At 39.7% G+C, this 18,229-nt stretch overlaps 2 protein-coding genes across 7 annotated transcripts in view; one reads left to right on the top strand and one right to left on the bottom strand.

The window, feature by feature from the left end:
- The window catches only part of ANGPT2 (angiopoietin 2), a 50,019-nt gene extending 47,580 nt beyond the window's left edge, over window positions 1-2,439 (top strand). For both annotated transcript variants that reach the window (XM_047772249.1, XM_047772250.1), the window contains exon 9: window positions 1,791-2,439. In XM_047772249.1, coding sequence (XP_047628205.1) covers window positions 1,791-1,951 — 161 coding nt within the window. In that variant the 3' untranslated portion in view covers window positions 1,952-2,439. The remainder of the gene's footprint in view (window positions 1-1,790) is intronic.
- The window catches only part of MCPH1 (microcephalin 1), a 211,573-nt gene that overhangs the window by 120,214 nt on the left and 73,130 nt on the right, over window positions 1-18,229 (bottom strand). For all 5 annotated transcript variants that reach the window (XM_047772242.1, XM_047772244.1, XM_047772245.1 and 2 more), the window contains one exon: window positions 4,822-4,899. In XM_047772242.1, coding sequence (XP_047628198.1) covers window positions 4,822-4,899 — 78 coding nt within the window. The remainder of the gene's footprint in view (window positions 1-4,821; window positions 4,900-18,229) is intronic.

The raw sequence follows: 18,229 nt of genomic DNA, 5'->3' as shown, positions 1-18,229 counted from the left end.
GGAGGGAGCAAGCATGAGGAACGCTGCTTCCCTGTCACTCCCACACTGAACCCAGTGTCCACTCAGAGGGCGGTGGTTTTCAGACCACCCGAATGTCGTGAGCTACTCAAGAGAGTATCAGTGCATTAATAACCAAGGAAACAACATATATATTTACTCACATCAAGATTTAGGCCTGAGAGTGGAAGTGGAAAAGAGATTGGCGAGAAGAAATGCAGCCCGAGAGACAGAAAGGAGCAGTTCCGACTGTAGAGGTCGGTGTCCAAGCCGTGGTCTGGACCTCGGATAAACCAGTCTAATGACCAGCTACATTTCGGCAGGGATAGTAAATTCTAGAGCTGAGTCAGACCACTGGCTCCAGAAGGGAGAGATCTATTCATCTGTAGTATTCCCAAATATTTTGAAGAATTATGCATCACACACACAAACATCTTATTAAATCAACATTAATCTGAATTAACTCAAATCATGGAGCCATCACCATCAGGAAAGAATGTAGGCACCTGGATGAAATAATTGGTGATCACAATCCAATGTGTAAATATCATAATAATTGTATCAGGACACTATTTAGAGAAAGAAAACATGCCTTATCAATCCCTGCCCTGATAATAGAACATTCACATTATTTATTTCTTTTACTAGGTATGGACACAGCAATAACAGTTGTTATTTTTGTTCTGTATTTTTATACTTTATATAAATGGCATCATCTGTATGTGTCCTTCCAACACAATGTTTTAATGATTTACGCAGATTAATGGTGTAGATCGAGGCCTCCTTCCCAGCACCATCCCGGGGCCTCTAGGGAAGCTGTTAAAATCCCAAGCCCATGCTTCAGGTGTGGATATGGAGGCCTTGCCTGAGGGGCCAGGCAGTGGGCCCCCTCTCCCACTTTACCTTAATGAGCACACCTCTATAGCTTTAAATTTCCTTCTTGTCTCTGGGATTTAAAGGTCCTTTAAAGATCCTTTTAATCGAGCTCCACTGAGTACTTAAAATTTGGGGTCATGTTTTACACAAAAAGACTTTCTGGGAGTTCCTGTTGTGGGTCAGTGGGTTAAGAACCCAACTAGTACCCATGAGGACATGGGTTCAATCCCTGGCCCGGCTCAGTGAGTTAAGGATCCGGCACTGACATGAGCTGTGGGGTAGGTCACAGACAAGGCTCAGATCTGCTATAGCTGTGGCGTAGGCCAGTGACTGCAGCTCTGATTCAATCCCTGGCCTGGGAACTTTCACATGCTGCAGGTGAGGCCCAAGAAAGAAAGAAAGAGAAAAAAAGACTTTGTTAAGGGGTGGGGAGCTGAATGACTCTGGTCCACTGTGCTGCTGGAGTTGGAAGAGGATCCCTGTCCAATGAGAGCCACCCAACAATTCATCAGGTCTGATGTGCCATACTTCCAACTGTTCTGTGGGTCTCCTAGTCATGGGTGTGTATGACTGGCCCTTCCACACAGCACAGGAGAGAAAGAAAGCTCCTAAAATCATGGCCATCAGGGGACCAGGATGGTTCAACCAGGGCATACGTAGAAAAGCACACTGTCCACGTGTCAGGGAGAAGATCTACATGTACCTGCTTAAGATGCTCAGAACATAAAACATGTTTCTGTGAATTATCTTCTATACCTACTTCCATGTTATATCAGCATTAAAAGGAACTTAAAGTTTGGTTCAGGTTAAAAAACAATGTGTGGAATGTAACTCTGGATTAGTCAGTATTTCTAAGTCCATGGGGAGATGGTTAGGGCTCCCTAGTTCCTAATTCCTTCTATGTGTTACTTTCACAGGCTGGTGGTTTGATGCCTGCGGTCCTTCCAACCTGAACGGAATGTACTACCCACAGAGGCAGAACACAAATAAATTCAATGGTATTAAGTGGTACTACTGGAAAGGGTCGGGCTACTCGCTCAAGGCCACCACCATGATGATCCGGCCAGCAGATTTCTAAATGCCTGCCCTCACCAGACAACTGTGTCTTGTTTTATACGCAAAGACGTAACCCCAAAGCTCTGAAAGACCAGCTGCCTGCTGCCTCCTCGTCCCTCTCAGACAGACAGCACGTTTCCAGTGCCGAAGAGACCCAGGAGCTCCAAATAAGAGCCCTGTCAACTGCATCACTTAAACCTGCGTCACTCAAGGAACCGAAGCACAGCCCCTAACAAGCAACAGCCTGGTGGGGTGACCTGGGAGAAAGCCTGTGGGAAGATAACTTCAGCTTGCAAATGAGACTGACAATTTACAGACTCTGTTGTCACAACCAAGAATGTCATGGGCGAGTTCATCAGTAAATAACTGGAAAACAGAACACTTAGGCCATAGAGTAAAGATAACCTTGGAACTGCATTCTTCTGAGCACTGTTTATATACTGTGTAAATATCCATATGTCCTGAATTCTGCATCACTGTCATAATTAAAAAGAAGAAAAAATTCTTTAAGCTATAAAAAATATATTATATATTCAGGGATTTCTGTGAGAAGTGGTTATTAATAGTTTAATAGTTGGAGAAGGAAAAACAGTTAATGCATTTTATTCTTCCTCTTAGGTGCTTTAAATTTTCATTTTGAAACAGTATATTTACATACGTGTTGACAGCTTAGTTTTAAGTTAATGCTCAAATATATATATTTCAAGTTTCCATGGTGAAAACTTGCAGGATTTCTGAAATTTTTAATAGAAACATATGTTCTTTTAGTATATATTAAGATTGTACTATTTTTCCTGCCTGGCTGTTAAATAAGAAGGTATTTTTAGTAATTAAATATAACTTATTAGGTGAGATGACTACATTTAACTTTTATGATAATATTTACACCATTGTAATTTGATTCTGAAACATCTAATTGTGCCCTGTGAAAAGGAAAATCTTGATTTTTTAATGATGAAGAAAATTATACATTTAATTTCCTGACAGAGGCGCCATCTTTTACTCATTTTTCTAATACAGGGGTCTTTTTCTTATCTACTAAGATGTATTTTATGCATGTAAGCCACAATTTAGTTTCTGGTTGAGGAAACTTCCATTTTAAAACACTTAACAAAGATCTACTTCTCAAGTTAGATTCACTCCAAAAGTTATTTAGGGAAAAAATTAATCTGCATTATTAAGATTAACTTAAATCTTTCTAAACTTAAACCATCAGCAAACAATAAAAAAATTGTTCTAAGTGCAAAAACACAATCTGATATTTATAGAAATTTTTATAGAAAATTTTGAGAGCACGGATTTAAGCTCAGGACTGCAAAACCCTTAAACTGCTTGAGCTTAAATTCTCTTTGAAGTTTTCATAATACAATTAATACTAAGGAACATTTGTGTAGGGCTTTATAATTTGGAAGCAATTTTTCATATATTCACTTTTGAGTCAACTGCTAGGAAGCTTACAGCCAAATTTGCAGCCTGCATTTACATTGTGACATCTCTACCCCAAACTGTTTCACCACAATTTTTTTTTCTTTATTCCATTTTTCTTATCTAATTTATTTTTCCCTACCCCTGCCTCCTGGCTTAGTTTTAGAATGCCCAAGTGTTGCTGCTGTCTTGAGTCTATTTACCGACTCTGAACGAGACAGGCATTCTACTTTTTCTTCCATGCTGCACTTTCCCAGCAAATATACATATATGATGACTAAATTACCTCCCATCTCAGAAAAGCTTCTCTTATTACACATAAGAAGGCTTCATAAATTTGGTGGAGGTTCAATTTATACACAGCTTGTATCAAGTTAAAAAACATCTGATAATAAGAAAATATCACTGCTTCAAAAGAAACAATAATTTTCTATGTATCACAATGACCACACAATAGACACTGTTCATCAACATGGGAAAAGTGGGCAACAACACAATTTATATTCACTTGCCCATGTAGGCAGATAAGGTCAATTTCAAACACAAACTTCACTATGTTCTTCAGAGTTATATATACTCTCTCATGTCAGAGAAGGGGGGAATTGGGGTTTTTACTTAACACTTCAATTCCTTAGCTGGTATTTCAAACAAAAAGTCTTGCTGAGAGGAATTTTTTTCTCCTCTTAAGAAAACATTTACAAAATCCAGAGCAAATCAATACAGTAATCTCAAAAATGAAAACGAAAACAACCAAACAGCTAGATAACCAGTGATTGGAGGGCAGAGTTCCACTTCTTGTTATGGGATGGACATATGGCACAAATAATTTAAAAACATAGAGATCAGTCACAGATTACAAATCACCATTTCTCTTTCAAATATTCATCTTTGAAAGAATAAAAAAGTCACAGACCAGTTAATATTTGAAAACAGAAGTCAACTTCTGCACAATCCCACTTCCAAGTAAACCAGAAATCACCTACTTATTAATCTTAAAAAAAAAATAGAACTTGAAACTTTCCCATTAAGCATTTGAAATACTTGAAAATCAGTAAAGCTGAAGTTGAGTTTTAGAAAAAAAAGTCAAAGCAGAAAGACCATGTCATAATACTAGTGGACACAATTTTTATACCTATCAGTTCTATCTCTATTAATAGTAACAGCATTATTTTTTGAAGCAGTAAGCAAGACATCATACTACCTTCTCAAGAATCCATCTATTTTCATTTTCATTTTTATCTCCTGAAGACTTTTATAATTAAAATTTTTTGAGATTACTTTCCTCACAACTTTTTGAAGAATGTTCTCATGTTCTCACACCTTGTTCACAGAGACAGACAAAATGTGTTAAGTTATGGGCATAATTGCTCTTGATTTAATAAAAAACTCAAGCTTATATCTAAGCTACTAACAATTTCCTGAAAATACTAAACTGCATTTACCATCATAAAATAACATTTGACTTACAGGAGCTGCGGGGAAGTAGTTAGACAGTTCAAATGGTTCCTCGGAAATCCAATGACCCATTTCCAAAGACCAAAGTACCTATAAGTGACAGAAGGAGCAGAACAGTTTTTAATAGATTTATCAGGCTCCCAGCAAAACCATAGATGCATTTATTTATTCAATAACCATTTTCTTTGGCTCACTATCCATTTGTCCATAAACAACTCATTGAGAACCTACCAGCTATGATAACTCCAGCTGGATCCTGGACACCCAGACCCAAGCCTAGAAGTGCTTACCCTCTTGTGAGAGGCGGGAGGACAAATCACAACCGTTGGTTTCTCCAAAGCAGTGCTGTGCAAACCCTCGGGTGGAAGCAGGCCAACTCAGGCTGGGGGAACTGAGAGGGAGTCCGCCGAGAGGGCAGCCTTTTAAACTAAGTAAAAGCTCATCAGTCAGAGAAAGAGACAGTGGGGAAGGGAAGAGGGTATTCCAGCACAGGGAGACTACCAAGTGCCAAGACAGGAGCAAAGTAGGTTCTTTTTTTGGCTGCAGTAGAGGAGTCTTTGGAGGAATTGGTAAGAAAATAGGGTTGGCTGGAGTTCCTGTGGTGGCTCAGTGGTAAAGGAATCTGATGAGGAACCATGAGGTTGCGGGTTCGGTCCCTGCCCTTGCTCAGTGGGTTAAGGATCTGGCGTTGCCGTGAGCTGTGGTGTAGGTTGCAGATGCAGCTCAGATCCTGCGTTGCTATGGCTCTGGCGTAGGCTGGTGGCCACAGCTCCGATTAGACCCTTAGCCTGGGAACCTCCATATGCCACAGGAGCGACCCTAGAAAAGGCAAAAAAAAACAAACAAAAAAAGAAAGAAAAAAAAAAGAAAATAGGGTTGGCTGGCTCCATGTGGAAGGGAAGGTGTGATAACACATCCTGCTTCTAACCCTGTATGCTCAGGACATCCATGCACAGCAGAGGAACTTCTGCGTGGAGAATCAGAAGACAAGCCAGGATAGCCAGGAGACAGAGGCAGGGCTTGGGCTCAAGACGGTATAATGGGAATGGAGTACAGCGTGGGAAAATCTATCTCCATTAGCGAGAAAGCAATGAGTTGGGTTCTCAGGGACCCTGGTCCATCTTCAGTTAAATCTGTGCATACATGAGCATTTTGTCATTGAAGTCTCTTTTTGCTTCCCCCTGATTTTTACTGCTAACCAATAAAACAAACAAACAAAAAGCCCTTAAATTCAAGGAAAGAAGGTATTAGAAAATTGGTAACTGGTAACTCTATACTGAAATGATGTTTGTACACAGCTCCGTATGGGTAGTTAAAATAATCCATTTAAGTCACACAGTGTTTGCCTTACTCTTACTCAGTTAATGTATGTTATCATTTACAGAGACACGTTAGTTCCCTACAAACTCATATGATAAATGCAGGAAATAAAATACAGAAGGTTTCAAAATCAGGTTCATTTAAGACACAACATGTGAAAGAACAGTACAGTGAGAAACACAATGTAGCAGTGAGAGAATCCAGGAAACCAGTCTTAAAAGTGCCTGTGGCATTTGAGTTCAAATGTAATCCACATTAAAATGTCAACTGAATTTAAACAATCTCTTGGAGAAAATTTATGTTCTCTCAATTTGTCCACTTCTAAATGTTATGAAAATAAAACAAGAAGGAATCTACAGTAGCATTTTGTTAAGTGAATTAATAAATTTAATTTATGTAGGCATCCCAGGAATGAATACTGTACAAAGATAGCAGAAAACACTAATTTGATTGTAACAAAATCTTCAAATTCAAAATAGAGTACAAATTTTTTGCTTTAGTTCCTTCATGACCTAGACTTATCTTTACCTTAGTAGAGTGTTCAAACTAGGGAAAATCTACTCTGCAAGATTGCAGTTAAGGCTGCAAGTGTACTTAAAAATAAAAGGTTAACCCAACATATTTCTCATAATGTATGTTATAGAATGAAAATAATTGAGAAGTTATATAAAGCCAAAAATGGGGTTGCATGAATACAGAGGATCAAACCCCATGTGTATAGTCCTTGAGAGCTGAGTTATTTTAGCATCCACTGCAAATGAATGTGGTATTTCTGACTTTAAAATTGTCACTCATGGAGTTCCCTAGTGGCCTAGCAGTTAAGGATCTGGTGCTATCACTGCTGTGGCTCAGGTCACTGCTGTGGCATGGGTTTGATACCTGGCCCTGGAATTTTTGCATGCTGCGGGCTTGGCCAAATAAACAAAATTTTCACTTATAAAACTTGAATCTGTTGATGAATTTAAATAAGATCCATTTTCTTGCCTTATTATTAGATTAATAGTAAATGATGAGACAGCTTTTCATAATGTAGGGCTGACTATGCAATTAATCCCACACCAGGCAAAATCCAAATGGTTTTCTCTTGGTTTATATCCATACACTCATTCTCTTTGAACAAGGTGTGGAGTGTAGCTACAGTGAACCAAGCCAGACAATGTCTCTGAGATTAAATGCACATTAAGAATAGCATCAAACACAAGGAAGGAAAACAAAGCCAACTATGACTAAGAGTAGCAAAGTAAACATAACTCATCTTTATCATCTCCTAATACTCCACAAAAATATGGCACTCAGAAGAATGGGGAAAGAGGTCATGGCAGATCAAAGATGATGATATTCTGAAAGTTGCAAAGCAGAGGGATAAATGGTAATCATCTTAGAAGGGGAAAGAAAGCTTGAAAGTAAGTGTCTAGAGAGGGAGTCATAGGAAGCATCCAACTCCCTGCACACAGTCCCAGAAAGGCAGAGAAACTGGTGGTACTAGAAGCCTCTGACAACACGGCATAGGAGAGAGTGAAAAGAAGAAATCTCCCACCTCCCCCCGTCCCGCCCACCCTCCCGCCCACTGGAGCAAGACTAAAGTCAAGTCAGACAGCTGTTCTGGTAGCAGTGGTGAGGAGCAGCAGGGAAAACTCCAGGACAGCCCACATACAGGACTCGAGCACAGAACCCCATGACAGGACACGGGCCCGTCTTTTCTGGGGACACATATCAGCCCAGGAAAGAAACACATACAGACTCAGATGCCTGGGCCTCCCTGTGTCAAACCAGATTACCCATACAGTCAGGCAAACAATTTCAACCAGCTTTCAGCCCCCATTATTAAACACAACTTTATACCCATTTGATAAAATCCTTTAGCATTAAATCAAAGATCAAATCAAACAAAAAGGGGACTCCTGGGATGACAGTGATAGGCAGCCCCAGGATAAGAGCTGCCCTGCAGACCCAGGGAGAACCAGTCTCACAGGGAGCAGAACAACAAAGCAGTCGTGGGCAGTGCCTCCAAGAAAAATCAATGGGACTGGAAGATTATCCGACATGTAGACAGTCTTGGAGAAGAACTACAATGCCTTTAGATATTTTTGCAGTGAGGTAGTGATAGGTACACAGAAAACTAAGCAATGGAAAAAACTGTCAATGATTAGCTCAGGAAAAGCAAGCAAAAATGATCAGAAATAAATGAGAATCACAGCCTATCACAAGGCTCATTTCAAACAGCACACACTGTGTATGTGTGTGTGTGTGTGTACGAATATGTAAGTGTTCATACACATATATAACATGTTAAACAAAAATCAGAACCATATTGGGTGGATGAAGAGGGGGTGTGTATGCAGTAGTGAAAGCTATACAATCATATTTTAACCTTCCATAGAATGAAACCCACAAGTAATGAAGCCCACTTTTATGTCTAAAAGTGAAAAAAAAAAAAAAATCCAAAAGTAGCAGGAAAAGCATTTTATTTAGAAATATGTAAATAAAATATCAGAAGGATATTTTAGGAGTGAGAATCTGGGCTGGGAAACAACCCAGCAGGGAGTGCCATTTTCTATTAGAGGCCTCATAAATTATATTTGATTCTAAAAGCATTTCATTTGCAGTAATTTTACACTTAAAAAAGAGTTGCCAGGCAAAAAAAAAAAGAAAAAGAAAAAGAAAAAAGGAGTTCCCGTCATGGCTCAGCGGTTAATGAATCCGACTAGGAACAATGAGGTTTCAGGTTCCATCCCTGGCCTTGCTCAGAGGGTTAAGGATCTGGGCATTGCCACGAGCTGTGGTGTAGGTCACAGATGTGACTTGGATCCCGAGTTGCTGTGGCTCTGATGTAGGCCGGAGGCTACAGGTCTGATTAGACCCCTAGCCTGGGAACCTCCATATGCCATGAGTGCGGCCCAAGAAAAGGCAAAAAGAAAAAAAGAAAAAAAAGAGTTGCCAAAACAGTACAGCATTCCTATTTACTGGTCACCCAGATTCCTCTATTGTGTGCCTCTCCAACTTAGTGCTTCTCTTTCAAAAGGGCTCTGCCCCTAGAACCAGCTCATCAATATCTATAAAAACATCCTACTGGACTTGCAAGTGGAACTGAGCTGATTCTATAGATGAAAACGGGGAGAACTGGCAGCTTAAAAATACTGAGTTTCCCAATTTATGAACATATTATCTCTTTCCTTTTACTTAGGTCTTTTTAAGAGGTTGGTAGTTTTCAGCACACAGATCGTGCAAATATTTTGTCAGATTTAAAGTTAAATATTTCAACTTCTGGGGTTGCTAATATAAACAGCATTTTAAAAAATTATAATTTCAGATGTTCTCTGCTACTATACAGTAATATAACCAAATTTTGTATATTGATCTTGTAACCTGTAACCTTGCTTAACTCAACTTACTAGTTGTAGGATATTTTCTACATAGATAATCATGTCTTATGTGAATAGACAGTTTTATTTTTTCCTTTCCCAATCTGTATGCCTATTTTTTTTCTTGCCTTATTGCACTGGCTAGAACTTCCAATTCAATGAAGAAGAGGAACACTGAGAGCATTAAAGTTGCTCTCACAACTTTGTGAGACAGATTAATTTGGTTTATTATAATAGCATAAACCCAAATTGTTCTTGTATATAAATTAATGTATCTGTGGAAAGCACAAGGTTTTGTTTGCTTTAAGTAAAAAAGTATCCACTGTTATTTAGTATTGGTGCTGGCTAGTTGTCACAAGCTTTTACTAGGTGCTTCAACTTGCTATTCCCCAGAGAATAATTTGAAAATTCTAAAGGACCAAAAGAACTCTAGCCCAGGATTAGCAAATGCCACTTTCTGGACCAGAATCAATCAAATTAATTTTCTCATTAACATTCACCTTAATTTCTTAATGTTTTCTTAATTGCCTAAGAAATTTTCTTTAGCAGTCTTAAAAATTAATTGATTCACAGCATATTTAATAAGCAAAAAACAGTAAACAAGGTACCCTTAATTTTTGACTTCTCAAAGAAAAAGTTAAAGAGAGGGAAAACAGGAGTTCTTGTCATGGCTCAGTGGAAACGAATCTGACTAGCATCCATGAGGACGAAGATTCGACCTCAGTGGGTTAAGGATCCAGCGTTGCCATTAGCTGTGGTGCTTGGTTCAGATCCTGTGTTGCTGTGGCTGTGGTGTAGGCCGGCTGTAGTGTAGGCCAGTAGGCAACCCCTATCCTGGGAACCTCCATATGCCGCGAGTGTGGCCCTAAAAAGATTTTTTGAAAAAGAGAGCGACAGAGAGGGAAAACAGCAGTTATTTCAGTGTGTAAGTGATGTCAGAAGGCTAGGATGAGAGGAAAAGCAAGGGACTGTAGGTTGCACTTGAACAGCTGAATGACTACAGATGATGATGATGATTCACTATCAGTATGAATAATTACAACTGGAAGAGGGAGCTCATTTAACTTACTTGAAAGCATTACTAATTGTGTTGAAAACATTAACATTCATAATGTCTTACTGTAATTGTGGTATTGCTCACTCCAAGTTTCTGAATAGCCAGGCTAATCAATCATTGTTTTTAACTTATCTATCGTATATAACTGTTAAATTCAACTTCAATTTCAGTCCTAAGAATACTAATGATAATATAGCAACTAAAGGAAACAAAGGGGAAAGGAGGGCTTCTTTGTGGGATAAGTCAACAGTATTCTTTGCATACAAAAGACTTCATATTGTATAAAACGCTAAACTGAGTAATTAAAATTCGAATCTGATGGTTAGACGTTTGTGCCACAAAACTGACATACAGAAATCTGGTTAATTCCAAACAGTTCAAAAGTACATGTTATTCTCTAATCACTGAAGAAAGACTGGGCTTGTCTTAATCACTCTGCGCTTCTGTCCTTCCCCACACCCACTTCGGCAAAAAACTTGGCTGTAAGATTCTGTGAAGGCATAGAAACATACACTCAGCATTTGCAAACGTCTTCTTCCCTATCCAAGAGTAACAAAAAATGGACACTACTAATTTTTTTGCTGTCTTAAGCTAACAATAAAATTATAAAAATAAAATTATATTTTTCTCATCAGATTTTATAGATTCTTTGCCTTAGTTATGAGAGTAATTGATTTTCTCAAACAACAAAACCTTAACAGAAATTGCTACTAGGTACACTGCTTTGACTTTTTCTAGAAGAATAACAATTTTTGTGTTTCTTCCACAATTGGGATACAGAACCTTAGGCAACTGGATTAAACCAATGTCCATCTCTTTAGAGCTGTGTGACAAGAAGTAAGTTAGTTAACCTCTTTGTCATATGAAAACATTACGTAACATTATAGATTATGAAAGTATTCATAGTTAATGAAATTGTGGCAATAAAGTCATTTCTAGGTTAAGTTTTAGGAGAGAAAATTGAGGCTATCAATAGCATAACTTGTAATAACCATATAACAGGATGCTTATGTCCTGAACACTTTGGAGCCAGAAAGCAGAGGAGGTCTGGTCTTCCAAAAAGACCAACTTGAACTGGCAAAATTTCAAGGCAACAATATTTGTTCCAAAGTAAGTATTTCCAACACATCTCAAACATCAAGAAATGCTTTCTATAATGCCATTAAGTCATTTAAAAAATACAAACCTATTCAGTAGTCTGCCTCAATGAGGTAATTTTCCATGTGATTTTAAAAACTTGAGGTGAAATTCACATAATACACAATTACGCATTTTAAAGTGTACATCTCAGTGGTGTTTAGTGTATTCACAATGTTATGCAACCACTGCCTCTTCCGACTTTTGAAACTTTTGAATCAGCCCAGGAATACACCCTGTACCCACACAGTAATTATTCCTTGTTTTCCTCCCCACTCCACTTCTGGCAATACTGATCCACCTTCTGTGTGAGGATTTTCCTGTTCCAGATATAGCACATGACCAGCACCCTGCCATGTGTGACCTTTGGTCTCTTTCACTTGGCATTGTGTTTTCAAGGTTCACACAGGTTATGATTTGAATGAAGACTAGAGATAGGTGTCAAAAAAATGCCTGCTTAATACTATCGGTGATCAATGTTTGCTGAGAGCTCACCGGTCACGCACCACCTTACCCGTCACGAAGCTCAGCAGTGGCAATGTTAGTGTTACAGTCCACGCTCTAATCCATGAATCTTTTAAAAACACACAAGGGGGGTGTGCAGTAACAGACCGAACATATCAACGTTTAAGGCAGCAAAAGATAAAAGTATTCTTGAGGCTATTTCTGGAAGTAGATGCCAGAAAGTACATGGGCTAGAATGGAGGAAAGGCTGAATTCAACTCAACCTTCACCACTTTCAAGCACTGGGACTGGGAAAATTTATTAAAAGTGTTCCAGTCTCAGTTTCCACAAAGGACTATTACACTGACAAACTGAGTGCAGGTAAGTCTCCTGACAGGATAGCCCTACATCTTTTAACTTTCCTGTGTGACCAACATCCTCTGCAAGCAGCACCACTTCTACCCTTAGACACATTTGTTGGGCACGGCCCCTCCCCGTGACCACCAGCCCACACATCACCTGGGAGCTGAGAGTGAATGAGGAAGCCTGAGACCCAGATACACGGAGTCAGAATCAGTACTTTAACAAGATCCCCAAGTGATTCATATGTTATTCAGGTTTAAAAAGCACTGCTCCAGCTGTCTCCAAAAAAGGGGGGAGGGGGCAGGAAACTAAAAACTTAACACAACCTATTTAACCAAGACAGAAAAAATAAGCAATAAAGAACTAAAAATAAGTAGTTAAGATTCTTTTCCCTTTTTAAGAGATATTAACTGACAGAGACTAAATACCAGATGGTAAGAGGAAAAAAGAAGCTACATGTTGATATGTACTTGAACATTCTGACAAAAAAAGTTTGGCTGTATCGTATGCAGGCATTCAAGTTAGATTTATTCTGCTTATATTTTACCCAATCTTTTCCAGGCTGCAAAAATGCAAATGGATTATTCTTGGATTTTCAAGCTTCACTGCACACGATTAGCTACTTTTTACATATTGCTAAGTAGAGACCAGGGTGACCCGGCCTTTCACCAGTGTACTTAAATGTGTAGTCCAAACATCTTTATAAATAACACAAGCTCTACTTTTCTTATCAAAATGAAAACAAAGAAATAAATATAACACATTCCAATGTAACTTAAATAAATAGCAGAAACATCACTTTGCTGTATGAAAACAAAGTAGAAATTATTATTACCATCATAGACAATAAACCAAATATTATGGCTACTAAGAGCAATCACTGTTTTTGTTCTCTCCATGAATTTGAGTTATAAAGATTTTTTCTTAAATGAGCATCAGGTCATCTTATTTTCATGAATTTTAACAAGAAACACATGAACTACATGGGTACTTTTGTAATTTATAATGATGTACAATATTTTTATATGACATTTTTATCTCATCAGAGGCAAGAAGAAATTCTGAGATTTTTAAAAGAAATGGCAGTATGTTTGGTCATCCATCTTCTCACTCATTCATTCAACTAGAAAGTGTTGTGTCTCATGGCCCACCCTGAGTCCTGGGCCACGTACTTACGTAAAGACAGGCGCAGCCTCTGCCCTTGGAGAGCCTGCAATCACTACATAAAAACACACAAGGGGGGTGTCTGCCAAGATGGTGCTGCTTTAATGTTTGAAACAGTTTCTGTACTGCTGAAGGCCCTTGTGCCAAGGACGGTAGGGCTGTCTTGATGGGAGTTTTACTACCAGAAGTATTGTTTGCAATTTGACAACTGAAATAGTTCTATTTCCAAAAGGTGTTCCTGGAATACCAGAAGTGCCTAAAAGGAAAAAAGTCCTATGCATAAGAAAAGTGCGCAAGGACAAAGCACTTTGTCCTGCCCCACAGCCAGAGATGCTACAACCACTTTGTGTGTCAAGGCTAACATCTCTAGTCTGTGAACTCCATGAGCACCACCAGGGTTGACAAATCACTAGGTTATGCAGAGCTTTCATATTCAAGCCGAGGATATTTGCTCTTGCCAAAGAATAAGGACCAATTCAAAAAAACTAAGAAATAGGTCTACCACGCAGCTGAGGCAAGCTGTTATTTCAGTTGACAAGATCACTTTCAGTTACACATTTCTTACTCTCTGGTACACAAGAGCCTAAAAGGTTTTCTGTAGAGAACCTTCCAGAGCAATGAATTTTAGAAATGCATTGTGTGGCTCATACATACGAGTATCAGGTAGCAAAATGTTAATTACAGTTTGAAAAACAGTTTTTAAAACCCAGTATTTCTTATATCGGCTCTCTTCAAAAATCTAACATTCTCAATGAAGCGCAATTCACAGAGTGCAACTTGTGCAGAGATGAGCAGAGCTCAGGTACAATGTTCTGTGGCAACCTATTCTAACTCAGGAATAGAGCTTAGAAACCTAAAGAATGGACAGTCAGCAGTATCCCCAAGGTCACTGAAAGGTATCTTATTTTCAAAAAGCTCCAGAGAATGAAAATGCATGGTCGCATCTTCTGATGAGAACCTGAAGGTAAGATAACCTGTGCTTTTGTTGAAAGCGAGAACTGCTTCATTGAGATGCCAGAGACAGAGGTGAAAGTTAGGACTCAAGAGAAAGTTTCAAAGGTTAAATAATAAAGATGTACCCTAATGTACTTGAAATTTTTTCTAAAAATGAGCTTTGATTTGTGAGTCAGTTCTGCATGGACTAAGCTGAAGTCTGAGATTCTTAAGCATAAATCGAGGAAGAGATAAGTTTAGCAAACTTAACAGCTGGCATTTCTATTCAGTTGTCCCAAGTCAAACAGAACAAAACAGAAACTGAGACGCCTGAAGGCCGTATTTTGAAAAGGATGGGCAGCAGCAAGCATCAAATAAGCAGAATCACTCGTACTCCTCGTTTGCAGCCTTGGGCATGTACAATGTTTGCCAAATACAGTAACTTCCCCTGATGAGCCAACAGGTTCAGGTGCTTCATCAGACTACTCCCAACTCATGCTAACAAAACCAAACTCTAAGCCCCAGGAAAACCATCCTTCGACTTGCTGCCCTGTCCAGATACTGAGGGACGCAGACAGTTCTGCACTCACTGTTTCTACTTCCTTACCTACTATCAACTCTTCAACCCACCTCATCATTAAACTTGACACGCCAAAGGTCTCTGACCATATCCATCTGGTCAAACCCAACAGTCATTCCTCTGTCCTCATCTTGTTTACCTTTCACCGAAATTCAACCCAGCCAAACACACTCTCCTTCCAGAGGGAGGGTCCTCTCTGACTGAGCATCAACCCTCCAGGGCTCAGTCCTAAACTCCAGGACTTCTCCCTTCATTCTGCACTCAATCCCCAGGTACCAAGATCTGAACACCACCTACATGCTAATGGTTCCCCAAAGGAGATCTAACCTGTCTTAAGTTTTGCCCTGAATAAACAAATAAACAATGAATTATGGAAAATATAATTTGATATGCACATTCTATATAACTTGATGTGATATGTTTATGTGGTTGTTTAATAGACACCCTGTATGTATAAACCAGAATTTTGTACCTGCAAACATCTCTCTCCCTCAATGTTCCCATCTCAGTCAGTACCTAGCACAGCCACCTCCTCTATAGAATTTTGACCATTTACAGGTGCTCAGGTGAAATAATTTAGGCAGGAGGCATCTCGACTGCTCTATCTGCACATACCACATTATCTAATCCTGTCAGCCCTTCCTAAAACGTGCACCAATCTGACCCTGGTCATGGCCCACTAGAACTTCTCACCCAGATGATCTGCCTCCTTCCAGACCCTCTGCTTCTGCTCTGCCCACTGCAATCCACTCCATGCTCCAGGGAAAGGCCCTGGTGGCTCCCCAAGCTCCTGTTCTCACGCCCCGGCTTCTGCACCCTGGGCTTTCTCTCCTGAAGCCTTAGCCCTAAGACCCCAGTGCTAGCTCTTCCATTCCAGGTGTGTTAAGCAGATTCTGTCTATGCACCCTTGACAGCTGAAGAACCAATTATTAATGTAAAGTGATGAATTCTAAAATGATGGTGAAACTTCATTCATAACCCCATCAATGGCTGCCTTCCAGGTGACTTCATGGCCTCCTCACTCTGAAAACAACTTTCAGTCCTTAAACTCCACCCCCAGTCACTCTGAGGTGGCAATCACAGTCCTACTCATGCATCTTTTCCAATGTTCTCATGGAGAGCAAGGCTAAAGCCCTTATTTTCTAAGTGAACCGCTTTTTCCTATCTGTCCTCAGTCTTGAGATTATGGAGCTGGGAAAGCACCACCCCCTGTCTGGCCAGGATGAGCAGAAGGACGGTGGGGGTGGAGGATACAGACTCACCCACTACTCCTGTGGCCCCGGGGTCATCAGCTCCATGAGGGGTGGCAAAGAAGAAGCCTGGCAGTTCCAGGATCCATCTCCAGGAAGTGGAGCAGAGAAGACAGGCTTGCTCTGTCCACAAACAGAATCCATGACTCAAATAACACAAAACTTTCAACTAGGTGACACTTCACAGCCAGTGCCTCAGGATAATATCTTTACAGAGACTGTTTCCAACAGTCACATCCAAGTCAGATGAGCTTTAGCCTAGTGTCTCCACCACTAAACAGTACTGTTTCTTATCTCACAGGGCCCTTGAGATTGTAGATGTGAAAACATTTTCTAATATATAAGTACTTTATCGAAGTATAATCTGTGGCAGAGTAAAAATAACTTTAGAATCAAGCCAAAGAAGGTCCAAACACCCTAGCTGCAGATCTTGTGTCATCAACATTTAGGACGTGGTTGCAGCCAGTGAATGTTTGCTAGACGACTTAACAGCTCAAAAATCCTGGTGACAAGTGTGGTATATAAAGTACATTCTGTCTAAAAATTATTCAAAGTTAATCTGTCAATCTAAGGCTTAAAAATAGAAGAGAGAAAGTGGTTTTGAGAAGATTCCCTTCAAATAGCTTCAGGGAGGCAGTGTGGCCTAGACCATCAGGGAGAGCCCGGGACTCCAGGACGGCTCTGCCACTGGCCGAAAGTTCAGGAGAATGACTAAGCACTCTTTAGAGTGCCACGAGAGGCACGGGCAGCAGGGACCCTGTCTCATCTTAACTCAGAAATCTGATTCCCTGCTCATGCCCACAACACACCTCTTATCAAACTCATTGCTTGCTGAGTTCCACATGGGAACACTGAGCTGAGCCACATGATTTCAAGACAGCTGGCCCACTGTGATATCATTTTTTGCTTTATGAAGCACTTAATTATAAAGTATTTTTCTGTTCCCCTGTTCAGAGTGAACTGCCTGGAAATGTGGCTAACTAACCAGTTTAGCCTCTTTGCTCTGTATTTGCCTTTACAACCAATTTATTTTAAAACGCTATATCCAGCCTTTAAGCAAAAGTGGTCAGAGTCAATACTTTTTAACCTAAATACAGGCTGAGTCACTCCTCACCACTCTGCATGTCTCTGAAAGGGGGATAGAGCCACAGGGAGTGGGAGCCGGCGGGGAGAAGAGGTCATGGGCCATTCCATTCCCTGAGCAGAGGTGGGGTGTAGGCAGAGCAGAATTGCAGGTGAGTCAGGAAGGGTATAGGAAACACTAAACACGTGCAAGTGAGAAGATGGGAAGAATTTTAGTGGCACCATCCTTAATAAAATGTAACAAGAAATCTTCAGTCTAAAGGGACATTTTGGTCGAATGGATTTCTCTGTTTTTCTGTTGTATTACTTCCCATCTCTGGTGAAGAGGACATAGTCCAAATTTCTGTTTCTGACAGACAATTTGGTCACAGAGCAGGAAAAACACAAGTTTTTCTCTTTGATGAAAACAGCAGCATTAACGATGGAAGTAGGAACTGCTGCAAACAAGTAGAAACTAAAAACAAAGTTGTTTATTTTTTTTTTTAAAGATTAAGTAAAAATTCAGTTTGAATTTTGTTATAAAATCACCATAATTTTTTGGATATGACTAACGGGGCCACATACAACCATCTAATTTTAAAGAGCTGCTAGAACTCTCCTTTACAAAAAATTTCCAAAGAATACCACACAAACCCTGAAATAAAAACATTCCCAGTGATGTTTTTCTTGGAGGCGAGTCCATGGTGCTCGCCAAAAGGAATATTTTAAGAATCCCCCAAATTGCACT

Source organism: Phacochoerus africanus, chromosome 3 (genome assembly GCF_016906955.1).
Source record: "Phacochoerus africanus isolate WHEZ1 chromosome 3, ROS_Pafr_v1, whole genome shotgun sequence".
In the NCBI taxonomy this organism is placed as follows: domain Eukaryota; kingdom Metazoa; phylum Chordata; class Mammalia; order Artiodactyla; family Suidae; genus Phacochoerus; species Phacochoerus africanus.
This window is presented reverse-complemented; position numbering and strand designations above follow the sequence as displayed.